The sequence below is a fragment of the Excalfactoria chinensis genome, chromosome 4 (genome assembly GCF_039878825.1).
Source record: "Excalfactoria chinensis isolate bCotChi1 chromosome 4, bCotChi1.hap2, whole genome shotgun sequence".
NCBI classification, from domain to species: Eukaryota; Metazoa; Chordata; class Aves; order Galliformes; family Phasianidae; genus Excalfactoria; species Excalfactoria chinensis.
The window spans coordinates 82023325-82049543 of NC_092828.1; the positions used below are offsets into that span (position 1 = coordinate 82023325).

General features: G+C 55.2%; 1 protein-coding gene across 2 annotated transcripts in view; it reads right to left on the reverse strand.

Moving 5' to 3' along the window:
- The window catches only part of MID2 (midline 2), a 47121-nt gene extending 22204 nt beyond the window's left edge, over positions 1-24917 (reverse strand). Inside the window, exons 1-2 of one of the 2 annotated variants that reach the window (XM_072336316.1) lie at positions 24781-24917; positions 15680-16401 (exon numbers count right to left, since the gene is read on the reverse strand). In XM_072336316.1, coding sequence (XP_072192417.1) covers positions 15680-16345 — 666 coding nt within the window. In that variant the 5' untranslated portion in view covers positions 16346-16401; positions 24781-24917. Of the gene's footprint in view, positions 1-15679; positions 16402-23894; positions 24005-24780 lie in introns of those variants that run through there. The other variant, XM_072336318.1, reaches the window with a different exon arrangement.
- Between the last annotated feature and the right edge of the window lie 1302 nt (positions 24918-26219).

Genomic DNA, 26219 nt, shown 5'->3' on the forward strand with positions numbered 1-26219 from the left:
GTGCCCTCCACCCACTCATGGACCACTCATGGCCTTGGGCATCTCTAGGGATGAGGTATCCCCAGCTGTGTGCAGCAGTGCAGGACCTCGCTGCCTCCTAACAAATCATTTTCTCCTTACCTCCAGCCTAAACCTTCCTTCTTTTAGTTTAAAGCCATTCCCCCTTGTCCTAGAATCATAGAATCCCCAAGGTAGGAAATGACCTCCAAGATCATCCATCCACCTGCCACCACCATTTCCCCACTAACCCACGTTCCTCAGTACAACACCTAAACATTTCTTGAACCCCTCCAGTGTTGCTCACCACCTCCTCCCTGCGCAACCCGTTTCATCACCATCACGCTCTTACAGAGAAGGAATTCTTCCAAATACCCAACCAGTCCTATCACGTACAAAATCACTCTCCATTCTGTCTTTAAGCTCCCTTTATATACTCAAATACATCACTGAAGACATTTAAATCTCAGCCCCTTTCCACCCTGTTTTCTGACCCCCCACCCTCCTGCAGAACCTTGTGCTGTGCAGGGACATTGAGCTGCCTGCAGATGAATAACACAACGGAGCTGCTCCTCAGGGCCTTCCTACTCAGCATGCCCTGAAACAGCTCGGCTCCCAGCCCGCAGGATCAAACGAGACAATCAAGCACTGCAGCAGCTGGCTTTCAATCCCCCATTGCTCCAACTCCTGCACACATTCACGAGCTGTTTCCTCTGCCTCACAACGCAATGGGAGAGCAGGCTGAGGGGGAGGAATGCAGACAATACACACCTCAGTTCCTACCCTGATATGCAAGGGTTTATCCCTCGGTTGCAGCCTCCTGGGGCAGCAGGAGGGTGCCAGAGTGCTACAGCCTGGCTGCAGGAAGGGGATAGAATAATAGAGCCATTAAGGTTGGAAAAGACCAACAGATGCTTGCAGGATGCAGGTGGCCAGGTGCAGTTTCCAAAGGGAACAACCAATGGCTGAGGATGGTCTCCTCCTTGGCCATAAAATGTCACTGTCATGTCCCACACCAGCTTGGTTGGGATAAGAGGAGAAGCCCTGCATAGGGAAAAAGGGAAGGGAAAGTTTCCTTTAAGCCAGGCTCCTTGCACATATTTCTTCTCAAATATTACATATTGAAGCTCTTGATGGGGCAAAAACCCACAGAAACTCCTACAGAGCCCAAGGGAAAACCCTACCTCCATTACTCACATAAGGAGGATATCCCCCTCCTTCCAAAGCAGCCCCTGATGGGCAGGGAACCCCAAAGATGGAGAGCACAGTGTCCCCAGGACAGCAGCATCACTCAGTGGCATCATTCTCCAATGCTCTGGCACGTGGGGACAGCTTGTGGGATCAGCATTGCCATGATCAGAGGCACCGCATTATCTTCCACAGCACACAACAAATAACGCTAATGGAAGGGATAATGTCAAGCAGAATTACACTGGATTTTAAACAGCACTGATAGCACATGTTAAGCAGACATATAATTAGCACTGTGGTGCTTGATAATATTAATAACAGAGCTAATTATAGCGATATAAATAGCCTGATTAATTGTCACAAAACATCAGGATCGCTCTTGGAAAGGCATCCCCAAACCCTGTCACTGTTTGTCAGTGGGCACTGAGGCCAACACAAGGAGCAGCAGAATGGCCCTGAGAGATTCATTCACCCCTTAGTGAGGCTCACTTCTTGGGACAGACACAGCTGCCCCCTGACACCCTGCCAGCCACAGACTGCATGTCTCCTCTGTGCACCACCCTCTCCATGCACCATCCTTTCCGTGCACCATCCCTTCCATGTGCTGCCCTTTCCATGCACCATCTTCCCCTGGCACTGAAGAGGACTCCCCTTGCAACAACTCCATGCACCATCCTCCCTTTGCCTTGTCCTCCCCACGGTCTGCCCTCTCCTTGCACCATTCTCCCTATACCCCCATGCACTGCAGAGGGTTCCAGGCACAGTTTTCTCCATGCACCATCTTCCCCATACATCATCCTCCCCTTGCACCACAGTGCCTGCTGCATTGGAGCCTCACTCCCTCCAGCAACACTGCAGCAGAGCCAGAGTCCAGGGCAGGAAGGCTGCACGGCAAACCCAGTGCTGAGCAGTGCAGCCCCCAATCACAGTGTGCTCTGACACCCTGAGGGCAGCCGGGATGTTCTCAGAGCCTCTGTCACCGCTCAGCCCTCGCAGTCGTGTTTGCTTTAGATTTAAATCGCCCTATTGAACAGCTCGTTGGAAGGAAACAGAGCCAACTGCCTTCTCTTTTAATAACCTGAAGACAAACAGTGAGACGTGCTGCAAGTGCTTACAGGGAAGCGTTTTCACTTCTCTGCTTCACCGCACAGCCCTGACATCAGGCACTCACCAAGGAAGGAGCAACGCAGCCCAAACTCCTACTTGTGAGCTGCACAGGGGAACTTTTCCACCTCTCCAGCACGTGAAAGCCACAGTCGGGATTCTTGGGGGATTCACCTTGCACTCCATCCCTCTCCAGAAGGAATGCTCCAGCTGCATTGGCTTGGGGATGCTCCAGCAGTGTGCTTGTGGGGATGCTCCAGCCCCCACCCAGCACCTGGCTGCTGGGGCCACAGCCATGGGAAAGCCGGTGGCAGCTCCTGTCCTGCTGCTTGCAAAGGAGGAGGAGAACCCTGGGGTTTCTCTTGGAAGCAGACACAGCGCCAAGCGGCTGCTCGGGATGGGCTGATTTTGGCTGATCTGTTGCTTATGCTCCGCCGCAGCGAGACTGTTAAACCGGTGAGGGAGATGTTGAGATAGACTTGCAGCACAAACTCAGCCTCAGGGCAAACTGACTTCTTTAACTCCTTGTGCAGAGAGAGCAGCAGAGAGCTGTGTTGTTTTTTTTGCACGCCTCTGCTGCTTTTCGTTTGTTTGTTTGTTTTGCTGCTGCAAAAGCCAACAAAACCCTAAACCCAACAAAAAGGAACCACAAACACCCACACAACGTTGGGGATGTGAGGGTGGGCACCACCAGGAATGCACAGGGCTGGCGCTCAGGCTGCTGACCCCACACCAGCCCTACGCACTGCCCAGAGAATCTTGGTTATTTCCTTTGGAAACCCAACTTCTGTCTCCCTCTCTTTGCAGAGCAATCACCTCTGCCTCCCTGCAGCTCAGCCCATGCTGGGATGGCACGGTGGGGTTAGTGCAGCCCTGAGCTGCAGCTGCTGAGCGTGCTGCAATGCTCTGCTACAGGCAGCACGGTACGGAGCACGCCCTGCTTGTTCTGCAGGACACACCAGCTCAAAAACAGACTTTTCTTTTATTGCTTGGCAAGTCGGCAGCTTCAAGAGCGATGTTTTTCCAGTGCTGCCTGGCTCCTATCGTTTCAATGAAAACCAGGCCTGGGTGGAAATGAATAGAAAGCAAATGACAGCACCTCCCTTTGTTTTTGCTGAGCTGACACGTAGCTGAGCTGGGCAGAATTCAAATCACAGCGCTGCACTCCTGCTGCATCCCACAGAATCACCCCCTGCAAACTTAGCTGCTTCTAGAGTTGATCTCCAGCAAACTGCAGATCGCTGCAATCCAGAGAATGCTTCCCTTGCAAAACCAGAGCAGGGCAGATTGGGGAACACAGCACCACAGCCCCTCGCTCATGCTTTGCTTGCAGTGGACGGATGAGCAGACAGTGTGCGGATGCAGAGGGTGCCAAGCTGTGAGTCAGAGCCCGGGCTGGTCACGAGGTTGGCTGCAAAACACCCGAGTGCTTCGGAAAGCAAACAAAGGCTCCATGCTGCTCCCTGCTTACTGCTGGTTGCTTGCTGCGAGCCTGCAGCGCAGAATCCAGTCCCAAGTCCTGCACAAAGCAGCCCCATTACATTTCATCTACATCACTGTTCATCCATGGGCTGCGCTTCCCAGAGCTGCCTGTGCTGGCAGCCAGCCCCTTGCTGTCCCCATGACTGACCCACGAGCCCCTCAAACCACAGAGACCCATGGTGCCCGGAGTGGGAGAGGGCACAGGGCCACCCACAGCCTTCCTGTATGGAGATGGAGCCAGAACATCATGGTTACTGGAATTCCAACACTGGCTGTTTCCAGTCCCTAAACCTGCAAAACCCCAAAGCGTCAAGGCTTTATTTTCCTTTTAAATCCTTTTGAAAGATGGGGCACTTTCCCATCAAACAGCACAGGCAGAAAGCACGCTAGAAGCTGTGCTCTCACGTGGGGTGGGAGTGCAGGAGCTCTGCCTGGCTCTGGCACAAGGCAGATCCAAACCAGAGGGATGGCTGCAGTGGGGCGGCTGCAGTGGGACATCGGTAGGGATCGGGGCTGGGGGCCACGGGAGACCCTAAGCTACATCCCACCCCAAGCCACGTAGTAATGCATTATGTTAAGGAGAAGTTGGCACACACCGCACACTCCCTGCCCCCTCCCAGCTCCCTTCCTGCACATTCCCAAGCGGCTCCAAAGGCTCCTTTCAAAATGCAGCGGTGCCGTGGCACAATAACAAAACCACCACATTGATCTTCCTGGCAGAGGCCACCACAAAGAGAAAACCTTTCTCTGCTTTCCTTTTCTCTCCTCTGTTTCTCCCCCCCCCCCGGCCCGGTCCCCTCATCTTGCTTGACCAAGCTCATCTTTGCTAAGGGGAACTTTTTGTTCCCTCTGACGCCTCTAATATATGTATTGGCAAGGATGTCTGCAAACATACATCTTCCATGAGAGGCCTTGTCACAGGCTTTGAAACCGGAGCAATTAGCATTTGATTTGGATTCTTCACTGGAGAATGCTGTACAGTGTTTTGAGAAGCGGCCACTGAGCACTAAATAACCCCCACTGACGGATGCTGGAGGTGTGACACAGCCCTCAGCTGGCCCAAGAAGGATTACCCAGGGTTAAACAATGATAATTTACAAGGGAAATTCAAAAACTTGTTTTGCCCTTTTTTCATTGCAACTGGCACTTTGCCTTTCCAAGGCGAGAGGCTCCTTTAGGAGCAAAGGAAAAGGGCCAAAGCGCACAAACCCGATGGCTGTTGCCACCTCCAGGCCTGACCCTGTGCACAGCACTGTCCCCTTGCATCTCTGCTTTCAAGAAACGGCCCCGTTTCCAAAACCACCAAGAAAGGCATTGCTTGTAGCAGTGGGGTGTTGCCTTGCAAAGCCCCTCACTCAAGCACTTGGCAAACATTGCTCCCTGTGGGACGTGCCTTCCAGCCAGGATCCACGAAGAAGCTGCAGGAATGGCCGAAACATGGGAATGAACGGGCAAAATGTGGGGATAAAGGGATAAAACATGGGAATAAGCAGATACAGCATGAGAATACAGGATGCAAAGAGGGAGTGGAGGGGATGACAGGCTGCTAGGAGTGAGGATAACGATTGCAATCCCACCCATTGAGGAATGCCTTCTGCTGGAAGATGCAGCACTTCAGCTGTGAGTGCTGAGCTCTGAAGCTCAAGCAAAGCCCAGAGGGAGAGCCTGAGCCCAAAATAGCCCCTGGGAAGGCATGGGTACGTCATGGCTTTCAGCTCAGCAGCTCTACAGGCTCAGAAACACATCCGGAGCCACTCCGGAGCAATTGTGCTTGTGCAGCAACAAAGGGAAGCAAAACCCAGAGTTGCAAACCCCTCTTGGATGGTACCAGCAGCTGTTGGGACAGCAAGAGCCTCACTTTATGTCTGCTTTGCATCGCCATCAGCACACCCTGCAGCACCAGCCACTGTGTGCCACGTGGGCGCAACAGCAGCACGTTGGGTTTGGGTGTGTGGGATGGCACAGGCAGCAGCTTTAGGATAAACCATCCCAAGCCACAAGCAAAGGGAGAGACCTGGAGCAGCCACCTCCACACCGCAAGCTTCCCATTAAGACAAACAGTGAGATGCTGGGGCACCCCTACAGAAGCGCAGTGATTTACTGTCCCATAGGCTGCTGTGTGGTACCAACACACGTGTGTGGGGCACTAATTAAGCCTGAGTGGAACACCTCAACATGTGCCTAGAACCAACGCTCAGCCCCAAAGCACGGATGTTGCCATTCTCTGCAGCCCAGAGTGCAGCAAACACATTGCAGGAGAGCGCTCCTTCTCTCTCTGCGCTTCTATGAGGATAAAAAACAAGAAGAAATAGATCAAAGAAGCAAAAAACCTTCTGGTACTTTCTTTTTTATTCCCCCCTTCTGTTTCCCAACTGGTCCCAAACATGTTTCCTGCTGGGGCTGACACGGAACACTATCAAATGAAAAAATGAAAAGAAAAATGGCAGCTTTCAGAAAGGAGCACTGTTAGGTGGAAGGGAGTGTGGGCACAGAGCCCTCCTGGCATGGCTCAGCTGCCCCATGGGGCCGTGCCACCCCAGGCTCTGGAGGTGAGGGCATCTCAGCTGGCGCTGCTTTAGCAAGCAGAGGCAGCGAGCAGCACAATGCGCACTGACAAATCCTCTAGGAACGTGCCTCATCTCCCTCTGCTATGGAGAAACGAGCCCATGAGCACCAGTTGTTCCTCTGCTGGGGAGGGATGTGCTGTGATGCAGCCAGGGGAGCACCAAAACCCCACGAGGAACAGAAAGGCTCTGAGACTGCGCTAAGAGAACACTGGGTTCAATGCTGCCTGGAGACACCTGGATGGAGAGCACCCCAAACATCACCCGCGCAGCCCCTCTGTGCCATTTCTTACTGTTTTCTGGAGCTGGCAAGTGACCCAAAGCTGCAGACAGCATCCTGCCCCCCCAGGGCTGCCCAGTGGCCTCCCAGTGCTGTGGCCTATGTGTCTCACCTCCAGAAAGGTGAGTGGGCCGATGCTGAGATAAAGAGTTGAGACAGCAAATCATTAACAGCACATCATGTTTGGCCCCAGTGCTGACAGCTCCATCTGAAAGGCAGGTCAAAGGAATCAATAGCCCTTGCCCAAGCAGCTGAGAGCTCAGGAGACCCCACTGCCCTACAGATGGAGCTGCCCTTAGTGCCAGTCCCTTCCAAGCCAAATCATGGTAAGATTCTATGAAAGGCTTGAGGCTGAGACACAGTTTGGGGGCTGCAGTGACCAGCTGGCACACAAAGGAAAGGAAACTGCAACAGCACCCACACCTATGACCTTAAGAAGTGAAATGAATCAGTACAAGCAATGAGTGAGTACCTTCCCAACGCAAAAGTCTCCCAAAGGCAACAGAGGCTTTGGGGAGGGCAGATCTCCCAGGCCCCAGCCCTGTCCTGGTATCTTTGCTCAGCAGATGACCCAAATCCCAGAGCTACTCGTAGTCCTGACAACATTCCCTGATCCCCAGCTCATGTTCTGTGGAGATGAAGACTTTACAGCCCCTCTGCTTGTCGGATCAAAGCGCTGCATGGGGAAACAGCTGAGCCAGCATTGCTCTCTGGGAACCCATTTCAGTTGCATGAACAGCTCCTGCACAGCTGCTTCCCAGGTCGGCTGCAGCTCAGAAACCAGCCCTGTGTTGGAGGCCCACCACTGCTTCTGCCAGCTGAATTGTGCTGTATGCTCAGCCAGCTGGCCAGGGGGCTTTTGGGGTTTTATTTCCATGAGAGAACTTCACCCAAGCCTTGTGAGCATCACATGCAAAGGGACGGATGGTGCTGCACCTCTGCATCCCATAGGCACAGAAATCCTCAGCTGTCCTCACCTCACAGCTGTCAGTAGTTCATGCTGCAGGCACAACCCTAGACAGTCACCCTCCATCCTGGCTATCTCTGTTCCCCCCAATGCTATCTTTAAGCCCTATTTTCCAGCTCACTTGGCTTCCCATGGAGGAACCAAGTGTAAGAAGCTTCTGGTAAGAAATCTTTGGAGAAGCTAACTATGGCTGGAAAGAAATGGAAACCTGCGGAGCACCCTGATGGATTCGGTGAGTTTTGGGCCCCATAGAGCATCTCCAGACCCCACTGCAGAACTCCATCTTCCCTTTGCACCGCCCAGAACGCTGCCTGCAGCTGCTGCCCGACGAGGTCCAGCTCTCCTCTTTCGCACCCAATAAACCCGGCAGCCTCCACCCACTGCTAATCCCAACCCCGCTCTCCCAGCACTGCAGCAGTATGGAAGTACTCAGGGTCAGTTATTTTAAGACGAGCTTTTACCAACACACATCGCAAGGAGCTTTCCGTCTTGTTAACGCCGCCTGCAGACACCCTTTGCCCTGCTACCCCGCAGCTCATTAAAACATCCCCTTCATCAGCGCATGGACTCATTCATTCCCTGTAGGCCAATGAGGATCATTTCTTGAGGCTTATTACATCAGACTTTGGATCTCCTCAGCTCTCTCCACCACAAACCCCAGAATGCGGAGCTGCAGTGCAGCGCTCTCCTTCGCCCCGACCTTTATTTCCAACCCATCCCCATTCAGCAGCACACACAGAAGGACATCCCATGCACGTTTGCTCTTGGACCCCTCCGGATGCCAGATGTTTGGTTCCCAAAAGCCCCTTCCATCTGAGCAGCACGGAAGGAATTTGGATTTATTGCTTTGGCACGCTGTGCGGGACACACGCCTTCCTGCACATGGCCCATGGGTGCACCCCATCAATCAGCAACGCCCATACGAACATGGGGGGTTCCCCATAGCTTTCCCAGGGGGAAAAGCCATATACTGCTAAGAGCATTTAATGCTCTAACTCACCCCTTGCTGCCGTGGTACCACAAGCGCACCCATGGGGCATGGTGAGGGAAACCCTGCTCACCCCAGGCTGATGGGACAGCAGCAATGGCACCAGATATCCCATCCTAGGAGCACCGTGTGCGCAGGACTGCATCCCATATTAAAGGAATGCAACTGGCAGGAGCTGAAGGCACTCCCAGTGCATAGAGATAGAGCTGATCAGGAACATCTCTGCTCTTCACATCTGGTGACCATTTTGCTCCATGCCGCAGAACAGCATGGTGCCAGCCCAGCACTGTCACCCCGCACCGCGCAGCCAGGACATCCCACGAGGACAGGGCTCTCCCACCACAGCCACCCATGCAAAGCAACAGGGTACATGATTTTGTAGGCCTGATAGCCAGCCCAGGAGGCTCTGCTTTCCCCATCTCCACAGAACAACCTAAACAAGGTGTGTGCAGAAGGGCAAAGCTGGAAGTGCTGCCCTGCAGGGAAGAACAGAACAGGAGCTCTGCAGATCTCCGACCTCATGGTTCCAAGGTCCTTTTCCAGCCCCAGCACGGAGGGATTTTGATGAGCACGCACGCTGTTATGGTCCATCCGTTTCTACACAAGGCCCATTACTCTGGCAGGATACTGAAATCAGTTTTTCTCCTCTGAACAAACAAAACCAAAAAGCAGCATGCCAGCCGTCACGGTAAAAATCACCTAATAACGCCTGCACGCCTATTTAAGGGCTTAATGTGATAACAACAGCAACATGCGGCATCTCAGAGCATGACTTCGAGCCTGCTCAGAAATCCCTATGCCATCTATGTACATTACCCAGCCTCTGAATTACTGAAAGAGCCTGGAACTCCCAGGACACGTCCTCCGAGCGAGCGGATGCACAGGGAATAGCTGAGCGCAGCCAACAGGAGCCGTGCCTTCCCAGCCTAACGAAGCAAGCCGTGCTAATATAATGTTCTGCATATTCATGAGGGCCCAGAATGAAACACATCCTGAATAATAAGCAGCATCCACGCGGGGCAGGAATGGCAGGAACCATAAGCGTAACCAGGAATGGAGAGCTGGGGGTGATGCTGTGGGGTCGGTGCTTCATTTGGAAGGTGGGACCCAGTCTCATTTTCCCAAGCAAACCTATTCAGGCAGAACCAAAGCAGCGGAAGCTCAGCCCCACACCCCCGCAGCCACCGTCAGACAGAAGCCCCAAAACGATAACAGCTTGCAGTTGTTACAGGAAACAGACGTGCTGAGCTGGGGAGGAAAACGCCCGCTTTGAGTTTGCCCAGCAAGAGTTTGGACTGCAGAGCAGCAGCAGGAGAGGAAAAGCAGTGCTAAGTGGGAACTGAAGAACGGCAATGGGGAACTCCAAGCCGAAGCCTCCAGAGAGATGTTAGAAGGAAAACTGTGGCATGAAAGCGGCTGAACTGCTAATAAATCTGTTGACAAGAGGAAAATAAAAAGCTGTTCCATCCCATGACAAGGGCTGGATGCAACGAAGATTAGGGTTGATGGGAACCAAAACTGGCTTGAAAAACTGCAGGGCTGCAGCTCGAGGACTGGCACAGACTTGTTCCAGCAAGGAAGAAGTATTATGTATTAGAGATTATTCCCCTTGTCCAGAAATAGAAAATTGAACTGCTCAACTCGTCATCTCCCACGTAAGCCTGTTTGACAGACACCGTGCCCCCACCCAGCGCAAGAGGCAGCCAAAGCCACTGCTGGACTTCGCATGCACTTAAATCCCTTTCTTCATTATTATTGCTTGCGTTATTCTTGCAGCGCTTGATCATCATTCCAGGTACAGAGCAACTCGGTGGAGCTGTGCAGAACAGCAGGAGGACTGAGACCCAAAGGGAGGGGCAGCCCATGGGGTGGGCACCCCAGAGTCCCAAGCTGTTGCTTGACCTGGGGGCCATGGCTGCCATCCACCCCATTACTCCTGAGCAGGATGTGTGTTTTCCAACACCATCCTGCTTTCCATGGCTCTCCACCCGTAAGCCCATTGGCACACATCAAACATCTCATGTTGGGGGGTTTGAACAAGAAAGCATTCCCTAAAGGCCATAAACCCAAGCTTCTGCCAAGGGAAAACGTTGTGTAACTGGAGGTGCAACGCGCTTCCTGCTCTGCTGCACAAATCTTTGCCTGTCAAAGCCCCTTTGAGCAGGAAATTCTGCACATTCCATACCCCCTTGCTAGTACATGGGGCTTGAGAGGGGCTTCCCCACCAATTATTAATCATAGAATCATTAAGGCTGGAAAAGCCCTTCCAGATTCCCACCTTACCCCACCATGCCCATCACTACCACCCTCAGTGCCACATCCCCACTGCTCTAGAGCACCTCCAGGTGACCCCGCTGCTCCCTGTGTGCAGTCTGTGCTGCTGCATCAATGCCATTTTGGAGAAGAAACGTTTCCCAATATCCAACCCAACCCTCCCACGGTGCAACTCATGGCCATCACCTCTCATCCTGCTCCCACTCAGCTAATTGCCATTGCTCACAGCCCCATGCATCCAGCCTGGCCTTGAGTGCTTCCAGGGCAGGGGCATTCACAATCATTCACTAAAAAAATCCAACCCCCTGCTCATAAATGGGATCTCTTGGAGGGAAATCATGGCACGCAGCACTCAGTGCTGATTCCTGGGCCTTCTGACCCACAGAGAAAGAGTGACCAATGCTGCAGAGGGGGAGCTACACCAGACAAGAGGGCACGCACTGATCGCTTTTCCCATTGCAGGGCAAAGAAGCCAGGAAAGCTTTGCATTTTCATGCAGCCCATAACGCCAGCACACCTCACACGGGTGTTTGTGGCAAATCCAAGCAACACCAAGCTGGCATGGATGCAGGTGTCCCAAATGGATGCAATGGGAGATGACCATTCACTCAAGAGAGACCCTAAACCTGCACCTCCAGCACACCAAAAAACCACTCTGGCATCTCCCATGCCAAAAACAGCCAGCCACAAAGCTTTGCATCTCCATCTCCAGTCTGGACCCGGAGAGAAGCAACCCAAGCAGATCTGCCTCTGTGGGAGCAGCCCAGCGCTGCACACAATGCACCAGAGGTTGTGCACCTGTGCCAGCACTGACCCTGCTGCTTTCAGCTCCTGTATGCACGTGGGAAAAGGAAAATTAAAAAACACCCCCCTACACACACACACACATATAAAATGCAGTTTAGCCCCATGGCAGTACAGTAAATCATAATGAAGCAACAATCTCAGTGACTCACACCATGCAAGCGAGAACACGTCCCTCAGTCCCCAGGCGCAGAAGCCCCACGCTCAGCACCGAGGAGGGGCTCCTTGCCCTCATTCTTCCCATCCCACCGCCCTCTGAAGAGCCCTGCGGTGCCCATCACTGCCCTGCACAGCAGCTGTGTAGCACAGGGACTTATTCAGTACATTTCTCCAGCTTCAGTCACGCTCACGATAAGGCACCGGAGGCACAAAGCATGGTGGGAGACGGCTTAGTGCTCCTCTTGGAGCAAAGAGCAGGAATGAAAGCGCTAACTCCATTTGAATTTTTTTGGCTATTTCCAGCACGTCGATCGATAGAAATCTCAGCAGCAGCAGAGCAAGCTGCCCCCGACCCAGCTCCTGAAAAAGGACTGGTGCAGGAGGAGAAGCAAAGCAGTGCATTACTGATGGCACAAAACCCCTTTTCCCTGCAAACTCCTTCTGTTGCAGAGCCTCCAGAGCTCACGCAGCAAACCCAGCGTGCTCTCACCTCCCCAACCCTGCTTTTAATTCTGTTTTTAGTGCTGATTTTTACAGCTGTTGAGGAGAGCAGGTAGGCTGCTCCTAGCCCTAACGCCATGGAGAAAGTCAGCAGCGAGCCTGCTTGGGTTTGGGCCACTCACAGCATCCCATGTTCGCAATGCTGCCCATCTGCTGGGAGCAGAGCTGTGCAGGGAGAGCTGCAGGAGGAGGCAGGGCAGAGAGATGTCATCCACAAACTGGTGGAGCAAGAACAGCACCCAAAAGCAACGCGCCTTGGGCAAGCAGTGTGGTGTAAACATGCAGAATTGGAGATGCACGGAATAACAGAAACAGAACACACCTCCAAGGGAGTAGAGGTGGGTCCTAAAGCACCTTGCAATGGCATGTGGGCATTCTGGAGATGCCTAGGTCCTAGTTCCAGCGTGCAGAACTGCAGTGCTTTGGGATACAACAAAGAGCCCCCACCAAGGAGGTCTGCGGAATGCACAGCGCTTTGGACAAATTAAAGTCACTTGTTCCAAGTTTCCATTGCACACATGCAATAATAATAGTAATAAATCTGAAAGGCGTTGCTAGCTAGAGCAGCAGGATCAAAGCTGTGGGCAGCCATGCTGCAGGGCAGCTCCCATGGGGCTGCAGAGCATCAAGTGGGCAGAGGACCCCATGCATTTCCATAAAGAGCAACAGGCCCAACCATAGTCAGGGCTACAGGCTGAAGCTGAGAGCAGATGAGGACTAAAGGCAGCTGCAGATATTAACTCTGGTGTCAGAGCTTGGCTCAGGATCGATCCTGTGTCATTGGACAAGGCACTCAAAGAAGAGCACAAGAAAAGCACAGCTGCTGCCCAGCCAAGGGCACTGCAGCCATGCCATGTCAGCCAGAGCCCTACAGCAACTACAGTGCAAAGAGCAACAGAAGGAAGAAGTTTCCACCACGCATGGCTTAGTTTTGAAACCAACCATTGATTGCCAGTGTGTTTAAAGCCACGCAGCAGCACAGGCCGGCGCAGTTTGATTTTCCATGCTTTGCAGTCTATTACACTCCGAGATTCACCTGAGGCCCCAGCAGAGCGCAACTCGGATGAGGCATTTCTGCCTGCGTGGATGGAGCTTGCACTGCAGTTCATTTGGCATTCACACAGGCAGCAAAACCTTCATCCCTCTTAGCTCAGCTGAGCAGGCAGAGATGCAGCTTTGCATTTCAAAATGCACTTCTTCCATTCCCTCCTCGCGTGGCAAGGGGTAAAGCAGCAATTCACCAGCCTGCCTTAGGGAATGCTCACATCCCACGTCCATCCCCAAACACTCCTCACCTGGCCAATTCCCACCTGCAAGAGGGAAAGGGGGAACAGGAGGCTGCTGGAGCACCGTGCCAGCAAAGCTGCTGCTCTGCCAGGGAGCAAGGAATCCGCCCATGCTGGATGAGCAGCACAGGGGAATGTTTATAGCAGAAGAGAGCTTCCCTCCTCATCCAAAATCACTTAGGACTGTTATTCAAACATGGAGGGGGGTGGGGGGGTTGTTCTGGCAGCACACACAGATTCGGTTGGAGCAGCTTAGTTTGTCAGGGCTTTTGCCTTCACATGAGCCTGCTTGGCTCACCGACACGATGGGGAAATATGAAAAGGGCTTTAACTCCTGTCCCAGGGTCCTATTGCACGCAAACAGCCACGGACCTTCCTTTCTAAGGTTTCCAATTTGCTAATTGAGACATTTCCTCATGGAAAAAGAATGTTCTGAAGCGAAGAACTCTGCGCTGGCGCTGAGAGGGGGACACGGAGGTGAGGCACACCGAGGGGCTGTGTCACCAGCACAGGGCTGGGAGGTTCTGGGAAGGGCAGGTGGGAAACCTGCCCGGGAAGCAGCTCGTGGGAAACTCTCTGTCTAGGAAGACGGATGCCTGGAGAGAAACCTTTGTTCTTCCCTTTTCTAATCAACCCGGAGCGCAAGGAAGAAATCATCTCCATTTTTGCAAGTGATGGAAGTATTTCTTCTGCCCTCAGGAAACGCGAGAGCAGAAAAATCGATGTTGTCTGAGGGATTAACGAGGGAATGAGCCAAGAAAAGCACTTGTGGGGCAGCACAAGCCCAGAACATTACAGGACTGAGGAAGAAGTGTTGGAGAAGGGCTGCAACTGGAACACAACCGCAGGCGCAGCCCCATCGTTGTGACCCCGGATAGGACCAGCTCTGTTGTTTTTTTTTATATTAAGAAAAAAAAAGAGAGAGAATTTAGAGCATTTTGTAGACCCACAGAGGATGCGTGGGGGACAGAGAGGGATTTCTAACTTTATATAGGTCAAGCATCATCCACACGGGTTCACATGGTATTCAGCCCCGGCACAGGCGCTGCATAGAAATGAAGCTTGGAGCACCCCAGAGGGCTGCCTGAAGTTTGCTCTCTGTGAGCACAGAGCAGGGATTCACTCTGGATCGATAGGAGGCACAGGGTGGAGTGAAGGGGGCTGGAAAACTACTGCTCCTTTCTGCAGCTTGTGGGTATGAGGATGGGAAATGCAGTGCGGTGACACTGCTGGGACAACACCGTGCTGGAGGTGGCACTGCCCATTGCCAGGTGTCCCATGGGAGGCCGAAGGAGCAGTTTGGAGTGCTGGGGCAGGAGAGGGGAGGCTCAACCCCTGCTTCCTTCTGCCTCCATCACAGAATCGTTCAGGTCAGAAAAGAGCTTGAAATCACCAAGTCCAGCTCCAGCCCACCCCACCATGCCCATCCCGACATCTCTGGGACACCTCAAGGTGACCCCACCAATCCCTGAGCAGCCGTGCTGTGCATCACTGCCCTTTGGAGTTTTTCCTAACACCCAACCTGACCATCTCCTGGTACAACTTCATGCCATCACCTCTCATCCTATCATAGTTATCTGGGAACAACAGCTATGAGACTGACCACACATTGCCACAACCCCCTTCTGGGGAGATGGAGAGCACAACGAGACCTCCCCTGAGCCTCCTCTTCTCCAAACCGAATGATCCCAGCTCCCTCAGCCCATCCCCATAGGGCTGGTGCTCCAGACCACTGCCCTTCTCTGGGCACACTCCAATGCCTCGGTATCTTTCTCGCAATTATGATCCCCTCAGCTCCATCTCATCTCTCATCTAAGCATAAAGTTTGGCCATGAGGAACCTACTGCTAAGCCAAATCCTTTTTCAGGCCAGTGACTCCAATGGAGCACTCCTATTTCCAAGCCATTTGCTGAGCACGGGCACGCTCCCCACTCTCTCCATCCACATCCAAGGAAGCCGATGAGCAGCAGAGCCTCTCACCAGCAAAGCAGCCCTGGAAACACATAACCTGGAGGAGCCCACAAGCTCCATCCCCCACCTCAGAGAGGCCCCGCAGCACACCCCAGCCACCACAACCCTTACCTTGAGCTTCTCAAAGCGATCGCTGAGCGATGCTACTTGATGATCCCGGTGCCTCCCCACCAGTTTACATAAGGCACAGATGAGCTGGTCGTCAGCCACGCAGTACATGTTCACCTTCTCATTCTCATGCTCCAGGCAGGTCAGACCACGGAAGTGAGCATCGGGCACGGGTTCCACCAGGCGGTGGCTGGTGAAGGGCTTCTTGTTGGGGTGCGTGGCCCGCAGGCAGCGGTCGCAGTAGGACACCTCGCAGGTGATGCACGTCTTGACAGCATCCCTTGGAGGGTCCTGCTCACAGAACTGGCAGGCGATCCTCTCGCCTCCCACCGACATGGTGGGGTTGGGGCGGTAGGGCCGATCGCGGCGGCTCTCGTTGGGGGAGTTGGGGCCGCTGAGTGACGCCTTCTGGAAGCGGTCGATGATGTTCTGCAGGGTCACATTCCTCTTGAGGCCCTCCAGGCCACGGTGGTTGAGGGAGATGACATAGCGGCACGTGGGGCACTGGAAGGCGCTGAGGGGCTCGATGCTCTCGCCGGAGGAGCAGCTGGACAGCAGGATGCGGTGGGCGCAGCTGAAGCACAGGCTGTGGGCGCAGGGTAGAAGCAGAGGGTCTTCAAATAACTCCAGGCAGATTGGGCAGGTCAATTCGGACTCCAGTGTTTCCATCTTTAGTTAAAACGATCCCAATCCAGTGTGAAAACCCTGGGAAGCTGGTCTGTGACCTGCCAGGGGGGAGAGCAGAGGTGAGGGGTGAGAAACAAAGCTGGGCAGCTCCTTCCCAGCGGGAGGTCACACATGCCTGCTGGTGATGGAGGGAATCTGCACAGCTTTGTGGCTCCAAAAGGGCAGCAATGCACAGCTGCCCAGGGAGCATTGGGGTCACGCAGAGGCATCAGTCTCATAGTTGTTGTTCCGAGATAGCCGTGAAAGGATGAGAGGTGATGGCATTAAGTTGCACCACGAGATGGTCGGGTTGGGTGTTAGGTTAAACTCCAAAGGGCAGTAATGCACAGCATGGCTGCCCAGGGATTGGTGGGGTCACCCTGAGGTGTCCCAGAGCTGTGGGGACGTGGCACTGAGGGATGTGGGGATGGGCACGGTGGGGTGGGCTGGGGATCTGAAAAGGCTCTTCCAACCTGAATGATTCTGTGATCTTTTGCACCCCAATGCTGCCCAGTTTGGCCCCCAACTGGTACCAGCGTGAGGGAATTCTGTAGGATGGGAGATGCACTGGGAGCACAAGGAGGGGCCTCTCCACCACCTTCCACCCCAGCCAGGAAGGACGACTCGAACAGTGCAGCCAAGAACAAAAATGGGAGAAACCACACGATTCCATGCTGCTAAAAGCAAGCAACCGGGGGCCGTGCTGCTTTCCCACGACTTTGAGGGCAAAGCCAGGCCATGAACGACTTCCCTGGTGGCTGCACAGCCCCTCCTCGTTTTGGTGAAGGAGAAGAGGCAAACTGCAACCCAGGAACCGAGCAATGCGGTTCCTGAAGTCTAACACTCCCAGCTGCCCACTTCTAGGAGCAGGGAAGGAAGAACAGCCAAATGACAGGCTGCACACTCCTGGCTCTCAGCTGTCCTCAAGCCAATGACGCCCAAATCAGTTCCAGCTGGGGGAAAAGCAGCTCCAGGCTTGCAGTGAGCTCCTTTCAAGCCACTGCCTGAGTGTCCCCAAAATGCAAGCTTGCACGTGGAAGAGAATAACAGCCCGCCGGGTGCTAACAAGAGAAACCGCATGCTTTCCTCCAGCTTCAGCACGGCTGTGTGCGGTAGCAAGGACTAATTAACGAGGAGGGGCACGGCGGTGGGCTTCCTCCGGGTCTGCTCTGTATTAGAGGCGAGCAGCCCGTGCCGCTGGTGAAACTGCAATCAATTAGCCAGCCCCGCTGCTTCCCTGCGGTGCAGGAACACGCAGGAGGAGCCTGCTCAGAATTAGCATGTGAGTGCACAGGATAGGCACCAGCCCGGAAACATCTCCTGCAAATGAGAGGCAGCGTTTAATTAGGTGGGATGAGGCTGGGGGAGCCCCGCACTGCGGCTGCTGGGGATGATCCACGGTGGAAAATGCAAACTGCGGCCAAGGATGCACAGAAGGGACAGGATGGGAGGGGGGGGGGTCACTGAAATTTGTGGTATAGGGGACACCTGTGAGGGAATATGCCCATGGGATGTCAGTGCTGGTACCCAAAGGGTGAGAGGTGTGCATGGAGTGCTAAAGCCACCCCTCCAGGAGCCCTCAATAGCTTCCAGCTTTTGCTTTCCAATTCAGACCACAAGTTCAGGAAGAAACTATCCGGGAGAAGCTGCATGTTGTGTCCACTCTGTACCCACCTCTTGCCTTCTCTTTGCTCACCTCTACCCCAAGAAAGAAGGCAGACATCACCCAGGAGCTCACAGATCCCAGATGCAAGCTGCAGAGGGCGTGCAGCATCTCTCACCTCTCTGCACCCCCTCCTGTTAACTCGCAGCTCTGCCTGCTCCCCAACAGCAAACACCATCAGCACTCTGCCTGTCCTCCTTACCCCACACAGCTCAAGCTTCTCCTGCTCAGGGGGCTCATGACATTAAGCAATGGGACTTTTGTGTATCATAAATGCTGCAGCAATCTTATTGCAGGCTCCATAGTGTCACAAACCGCCTGGCAGACAGAGTTCACCCCACTGCTTTGCTGCGATGCTCAGGGCAGAGCACAGCATCCTCTCCTCTGAAGCTCCTTCCTTTGCTTTGGCCCTGTCGGCCATTCACACATTAACCTTTGTTTTCCTCCAGGACCGCATCTTTTAGACAGCAAGGAGCCCTGCAGACCGTGCTGCCATGCAGAGTGGGTGCTGCACCTGCATGCATCAGGCGCTCCGGAGCCTTTCATGCCGCATGCTTTGATGTTCCCTTTGATGTCCTGGACGAGGAAGAAACCGATCAGATTAAAATCTGCTTTGTTGATAGTCATTAACTCCCTAAAAAATAAAAACAACTCGAGGAGGGAACGGGGCTTTACAAACAGCACCTCATTGTGCCCAAGGGTCAGTCGGGCCATAGGGGAGCGCCGGGCAGCTGGGCTGGGATGTGACTGCCTGCAAACAGCCCTGAAACAAAGCTGGAGAGAAAAGCAGACGGGCAGCATCTTCCCCATGCATGTTGGCTGCTCAGCACTCTGTCACATAACCCCACGTGCTGCTCTGTGCATCCTCCTCTCTGCTTCCCAGCAGGCAGTCAAGGAAAGCAGCAGCTCAGGGACAGGAGAAGCACAGCAGACCCCCACGTGCCCCATGTCTGCACACAGCCTGTGCATCCCCAGCCTGCAGACCAGCCCAGAGCATCACCAGCCCCATAGGATGCATCAGGGAACCGCATCGAGGATCACTAAGGCACCCCATCACCTCTTCCAGGCCTCCCCATTCCCCCCCACCACGGAGCTCTGCACACCCCCAAGGACAGCTCAGTGTTCCACACTACAAAACCACTCAGCTCCTCTCCAGGGCAGTTCTCCAGTGCTCACAGGTGGGGAGTGCAGCCCCTTCAGGCCCATCAACCACAACTTTCCCTTTTAATTACCCCCCTGCCTTAACCCCCCCTTTCCTTCTCTTCCTTCTTTTCTCCCCCCAAGGAAATAACTGCAGCCAGAAGGGCTCCGCCGCTTCCAAGAACGAGCCTTACAAAATACGCTGCGTTGTTCCACCCTTATGACTAAAAAGAACAACAACAAAAAAAAAAGAATAAGTTATAAAAATATGGCAACCCTTTCCTTAATTGGCTCCGTGACAGCAGGGTAGGAAAGGCGGGCAGCCGCCGTCTTTGCGCTTTTCGTTGTCTTTGGGAAAAGGAGCTGGGAAGCAAACATAAGGAAAAGCAACACCCCCACCCGGCCCCATGGCCGCCCTCAGCCCCACATTCACTCCCAGCCCCACAGCAGTCAGGCTCATCCACACTCACTACTTTTGGTGGCGCATCCCCCTCCTCTCAAATGCTGCTCCCAGCAATGCCAGGCCCTGCACCATCACCGCTGCTGGGGGTGCTGTGCTTCATTCCCCTGCCCCAGCAAAGGGGGTTTCCCAATTCACCAAGCCCACACAACACCTGGTGGCCAACATGGTGGTGTTGGTGGGGGAGTCACGGCCCCACTGCGTGTGACTTCCATTCTTTCCAGCCCCATAACAAATCTCTATTCATCAAGCAGCTCCATGAGTCAGCACCAGGTGCCGGCCCCATAGTGTGTGCTATTTGGGATCTGTGCAGACCCAGCACCAGGTGCTGGCCCCATAGTGTGCTATTTGGGATCAGCACAGGCCCAGCCCCAGGTGCCAGCCCCATCATGCATTATTTGGGGTCTGTGCAGACCCAGCCCCAGGTGCCAGCCCCATAGTGTGCTACTTGGGAACCACGCAGATCCTGCAAGCACCCAGGCCCAGCAACCACAATAGATGGCCCACAGTCCCACCACCTTTCCCAAACCACTGCCCATCCTGGAGCCTTTTGCTCTCTTCCCCACCCCCACCAGCTGCCATTCCCCTTCACAGCCCAGCGCACCCGGCCACTCTGGGAGCCAAATCCCTCTGGCTCTCTCAGCACTTTAAAGATCAGCCTGGTGGAAACACTGGACCCTACCAGCAAGAAATCCACCTGCCCAGACCCCAGCACACAGAGCTGGCACAGGGGCATGGCACACAGCCCCGGGTAAGCAGTAATGTAGTTGGAGCTGTGCTGCAGCCTTGCAAGCAGCCAGAGGGCTCTGGCTCTGCAAGGACAAGGGGAGGGCACGGCTGCAAGCTCTCATCCCAAGGATGGATGCTGCACGGAGATGTATGGGGTACAGAGACACACAGCTGTGCAGCTGCCCCATGGAAGCTCAGCTCCCTTACTGAACCAGATGCAAAGCTCGGGGGTCCTGTGTGTCTCCCAGCACAGATGCTGTTTGCATCCAGCTGCTACAAGCAAACACAGTGCAGCACAGAGCCAGCCATGCTCCCCAGGACCCTCAGACCCTGCATGCACTGAAGGAGCCTTCATTGTGGGACATCCTTAAGACAGAGTGCTCTTAAAGAGCATTAGCCAGCTTGCGTGTGTTTCTCCATGTTGTATTGGGATACCATGCAGCCTCAGACCCCCTTAGAGCTCCTCCTCTGGGTTTCTCCCCTTCGTGCTGCTCAATTTGCTGTGCTTTGTTATTTCCAACAGAAGCCGGCACCTCTCCAACTAGATGAAGGGACAGGGAACACCCAGGCCCTACTAGGGGGCTCCTCCTGCCCACCCCATGCTCCCCATCCATCATCGGCCCCACAGTGCCCATCAGCTCACAGCTGTCCCTGTGGTGCATCCCAACACGAGCCGCAACACGTGCCCAGCTCCGAGCGCTGCTTTGCCCCTATTCAGTGCCTGGCACACGCTCACAAAGCCACGGCAAATGGGAGAAGGGCTGCTCAGACCTCCCCTCTGCAATGCCCTTGTGCCCTGCTAATTGGTGGCCACGTAACTCAGCCCCAGAACCACAACATCAGGACGCGACAGATGCCACAGAGACGGGAAATGCAAAGGCCATTGTCCAGCTCCGTCTAAGTTTAGATATATCCGTGCTGCCTGCGTGGGGCTGCATTCCTGGCCAAGCGGGTAAGATAAACAGGGCTTCCTGCAGGAACTGAGGACAATGGGGAGCAATCAGCAGTAATCCCCCACAAGAGAACAATGCAGGTAGGAGATATTTTGGGCTCAGCTCAGGAAGAGGCACCCAGGGCCGGTGGGACAGCAGCAAGGCTCAACTCACAGCCCCATATGGGGGCAGCCCCACTGCGGGCTCAGGGGCTGCCATGGGGAGGACATTACTCAGCCACTGCCCATCCTTTGGGGGCTTGGTGGTATACCCAGGACAGTGGCTGCCCCTGGGATGTATGGGGGTTTTGCTGGAAGGCTCAAAGCTCTTCCACCACCACATCAAGCTGCATCCCACCTCCATCACCCCCATTCCAACACACTGCCACACAGCTTCAGCCAACCGATAAGAGAGGTGAAAATTCAACTCGTGACTAAAGGACAACACGTGCCACCAAAAAGCGAGTGTGTCGCACATGGAGGTACAGGGCCAGAAGCACACAGCATGAGCTCCTATGGTCACAACCAGCAGGGCTTCCTTCTCCTAAAGGGCAAACAAGTCACAGAGCAGGACAGCTCTTACCCTCATTGCAGCTGGCAAGCAGTAATCCCACCCACTCATCCCTGGGCTACCAGGGGCTGCAGCATCCTCTACATTTGGTACTCCCCATGCAAACACCTGGGGACTCACTGCCTCCGTGCAGCCTCTCTGGGAGACTTTCTCCAGGAGAAATGAGAAAGGATGGAACAAGAGCACAAACAAGCCCCTCCTTATCAAGGAAACATTTCCCAGGAGGAAGCAGAGGCTCCGGGGCTATCAGTGACCCCAGGGGCATTGCCACAGAGGAAAAGTGGATGGCAGCAGCCACAGCTGCTTGGCATACAGACCTTTCCTTGCTTCCCCCATCCCTTCCCTGCAGCCAGGGAAAAGCTCCAAGCACAAAACAGAGCAGGTTCCTGGGAGGGTGAATGAAAACCAGGCAAGCAGGCACCCAGAGCCATGGCCAGGTCCCAGCATGCCTCAGCCGTACCGTGATGCAACGCGCAGCTGGGAGCCATCAGGGGAATGTGCTGAGCAGAGGTAAAGGCCTGGGTCTGTGCATCCACCCTAAAAAAGCACAGCACCCATTGCTTGCTTTGCCATAGCTCTGTGATTCCAGGAGTCTGGGTGTCACCCCGAGGAGGGACACCATCACCACGAGGTCTCCTGCCCCTAAACTCCATCAGATGGCAGAGCCCAGGCATCAGCTCCGATGGGTCCCCACCCAGGGCAACCCACACCAATGCCTGACCCACCTCCAAGCTCTCTCCACCGTGGGACGCTGAGCTCCTGCCGTGCACACACAGATGTACATGTGCACGTTCCCTCTGCTCCCGCGCAGACCCTGGGCCAGCTGATGCTTGTGATGCTCCAGCTCAGCTCCAGGAAGAGCTCAGCCTGAAGTTCATTTTTCCCCCCACTTTGGTCGACCAACTCAGAACTGAGTTTGCATATTCAAACGACATTTAATTTCTAGGCCATTCCCCCCAGCGCGTGGCTGGCGAAACAAGACCCAAAACGAACAGAGCCAGCAATTAATTCCCCTGTGAGACACAAATTCCAGCAATAAATAATGGTAATGGTATTCCGCAGAGGCACAGAGCCCCTTTCATTTCCCAATCCTGAGCCACGTCATGGGAAGTCGGCGAGTCGGGCTGCTCCTGGCAGACACCCCACGATGTGCTGCGCCGTGGGGCCTGCAGGAAGCATCTCCTGCACTGCTGGAATGCACCAGACTCAGCCCCATTTGGTGCAGCCCCAGCTCTGTGCTGCGCACCGGGTGATGTTGTGATGCTGGGGACAAGAGCTCTGAACGTGCACAAGCTCTGCAGGGAAAGGGATGTGGGCACAAGGAGGGGGCAGGAATGGGGCGTCCCTTTGGGCACGCTGGGTTTGCCTGCTTGGGAAGGAACCCACAGATGGATGGACGGAGCCTCCAGGCTGTACAATGGGCCATTTCCTAAGAAAGGGCAGCGTGTCCAGCGGCACAAAGGGCACTTATTGTGCCAGCCAGCAGTGTGGGAGGAGAGCTGTCACAGCCCATTGGGGCCACTAGAAACCCCTCTGCAGCCCAAAACCCCACCGCCCCACACTGCAGCCCCGTCCCAGCACATCCCAGCAGCCAGAGTTACCACAAGGACTGTGAGTGGGGGGGATGGAGAGCCCCCCCTCCGGGGCACAAGGCCATCACACGGCTGGAGATGACAGCCAAGGGAGGCTCTCGCTGGCCTCCATGCAGTGCCCTCTTCTCAGGGAAAGGCAAGCTGGGGGCAGGCCATAGCCTGCATTATTTGGAGGGAGGAGAAATCTGGCAAGAGCTGTGCATGGAGTGCTGCAAACTGTTGGTTTGGGGGTTATGGCATCTCCAGTGAGGCGGCACAGCTGTCACCCTGCGGCGTGACATGGCTCCGGAGTCAGGAACTGACCCGAGAGGCTCAAAAAGAGAAGCCCCCAAACCCTAAAACCACACGTTCCAACCACCCCTCTGCCGTGCAGAAACCCACAGCGTGCTTGCGAACGCGCTCCCCCCACCCCCCACCCCTAGAAGAAGAGATGATCCCGATACAAAACCAACACGAAGTCACCGACCCATCTCACGCGCTCCGGAGACGATCCCATGCCGCCTACCGGCACACGGACAGCAACACACGGATCCGGAGCGACACGCTCGGAGCTCCGGAACCACACCAACACCTGCCCCAGCCAAAGCAGCTTCCTTCAGCCTTCCTCCTCATCGCTGCGTACTTCCCATGGGCGGCCTCGAGGAACCCAGATCCCTTCGTGTCGGCCGAACCCCCCCTCAGCGTTCTGCGGCCGAGCGAGGAGCGCTCTTCAGAACGGAGGGGGGAAAAACCCGAACCCGGAACGCAGCAAGGAGCACCTGCAGCCGCCCGGCAGCGCCTCCCGCATCTCAAGCCCCACACAAACCCCGCAGCGCTGCGGGACCCTCCGGGACGAGGGGGTTGGGGGGGGGGGGTTAGAGGGCAGTGGGTTCGGGCACCGTGCGGTGTTGGGGCGCGTTTCATAGAACTCGGCGCTGCCCTTCGGGACCGGCAGCACCGCACGGAGCTCAGCGCAGCGCCTGCGATGCCCGGTGCGCATTTCTCCGCGCTCCGCTGCGTTTTCGGGAGCCGGGAGAGCTTCTTTCACCGTCCGCTTCCATTTCAACTTCAGCGGGTTGGGGGGCGGCGGGAGAGCGGATCTCACGGCCGAACCCCGCGGAACGGCTGCGACAAAAACCGGCACCCCCCACCCCAAAACATTACATTAAATTAAAAAGGCAGCGGGAAGGTTCCGGGGGAAAAGGGCCGGCACGGAAACACGGAGCCGCCCGCCCTATAACCGGATGGCGGAGCCCCATAAATCCTACAGGAACCCCTAAAAAAAAACCCAGGGCGGGGCTGCAGCCCCCCCCTCCTCCCCTTTATTTCCCTGCAGTGCCCCCCACGCGATCTCGGTGCCCCCTTCCCCTTACCAGCGGGCTGCGGCAGCCTCCCCGCCGCTGCCCGGGCATCTTGGAGGCGGCGGCGGTGGTGCGGGGGAGACGGCGGCGGCGCGGGCGGGCGGCGGCAGAGCTGCGGGGCGGGGGGGGAGGGAGAGGCGGGACCGAACTGCTGCCCGCCCCGCCGCCCCCCACCGCCCCGCCCGCTCCAGGTGAGGCCGAGCCGGGCCGGGCCCGACCGCCCCCGTAGTGATGGGAAACGAAGGGGAGATCGCAGCAGCGGAGCCACCGCGCGCCCCGTCCTCATCGCAAATCCCTCTCCAGCACCGCTCACCGAGGACGGTTTTCTTGGTTGCAGCCGAGCCACATCAGCCCTTATTGCATATATCCATGCAGAAAACAAGCGGCCCCATCGCAGCCCCCTGCTCGCCCCCCAAATCATTTTCCTATGGGAATGCTGCCTCGCCGGCAGTGACCCCAACCTGGGCCCCGGTGGCAGAGGTGACCCTGGGCCAGCAGGCACCGAGTGGCACTGCGTGGAGCAAGCAAGGGCAGCTCCGTGTCAACACAACAACCGCTGCGGGGTGAGTCACATTCCTTAGGGATGAGGAGATCACCTCGGCTGCCCCACGTCTGGCTGTTTTGGAGCACCCTTCCTGTGTCGGTGCATTTGGGTCAGGGGGTTCCTTGCTTTTCACACCCAGAGTGTTGCTGGGAGCAGGGGGGTTGGGGATCCCAGCGTGCATTAACATCCACATCCCACCAATGGGAAACGAAGGTGCTTCAGTCACACCGCGAGCCTGGGGAGCTCCGTGAGTAACTAACAGCTCTAAAGCACGACTTGCCCTCCGACATCTATTCTTATGGTGGAAAAAAAATATATATAAAATCCTTTTAACATCTGAATCCCTCTTCCAGAGCAGCTCTAGGGATGAGCAGGGCCAGATGAATTCCCCTGCCCGGATATCATCACCATTTCTTTTTGTGTTTCGGTGGCTTCGTGCTTTCCACGTCTCCCCAGCACCTCCCTCACCTGCTGCCTTTCGCTCTCTCCTCCTTTGCCTCTGCTCGGGGACGGGAAGTGGATGCTTTGCACCACCTCATGTTGAGCTCTGGAATTTCACAGCCTGATCCCAATTTCCTATGCTGAGCAAACCGTAGAACAGCCGGAACAGGCTGTGCTGGCTCAGCACCCATTGCCCAACGCCTCTGCGGGGATCGGTGGTTCAGCCATGCGCTTCCATTTCACCACCAACATCTGAAGCAGGTGGACATCCCTGTGCACAGCTCTTCCAGGAGAGGTAATGGGCTACGTTGCCTGTGTGTAACCCCATCCTGCTGTCTTCCACAGGAGGGAAACGCTCGCCTTTGCTGGGAGCTGGCATGGGATGTGGCTTTCAGTGAGCCTGCAGCAGCTGGGACCCTACAGCCCCCTGAGGGAGCAGCATGCAGTGCTATGTCTGATGGAGGGC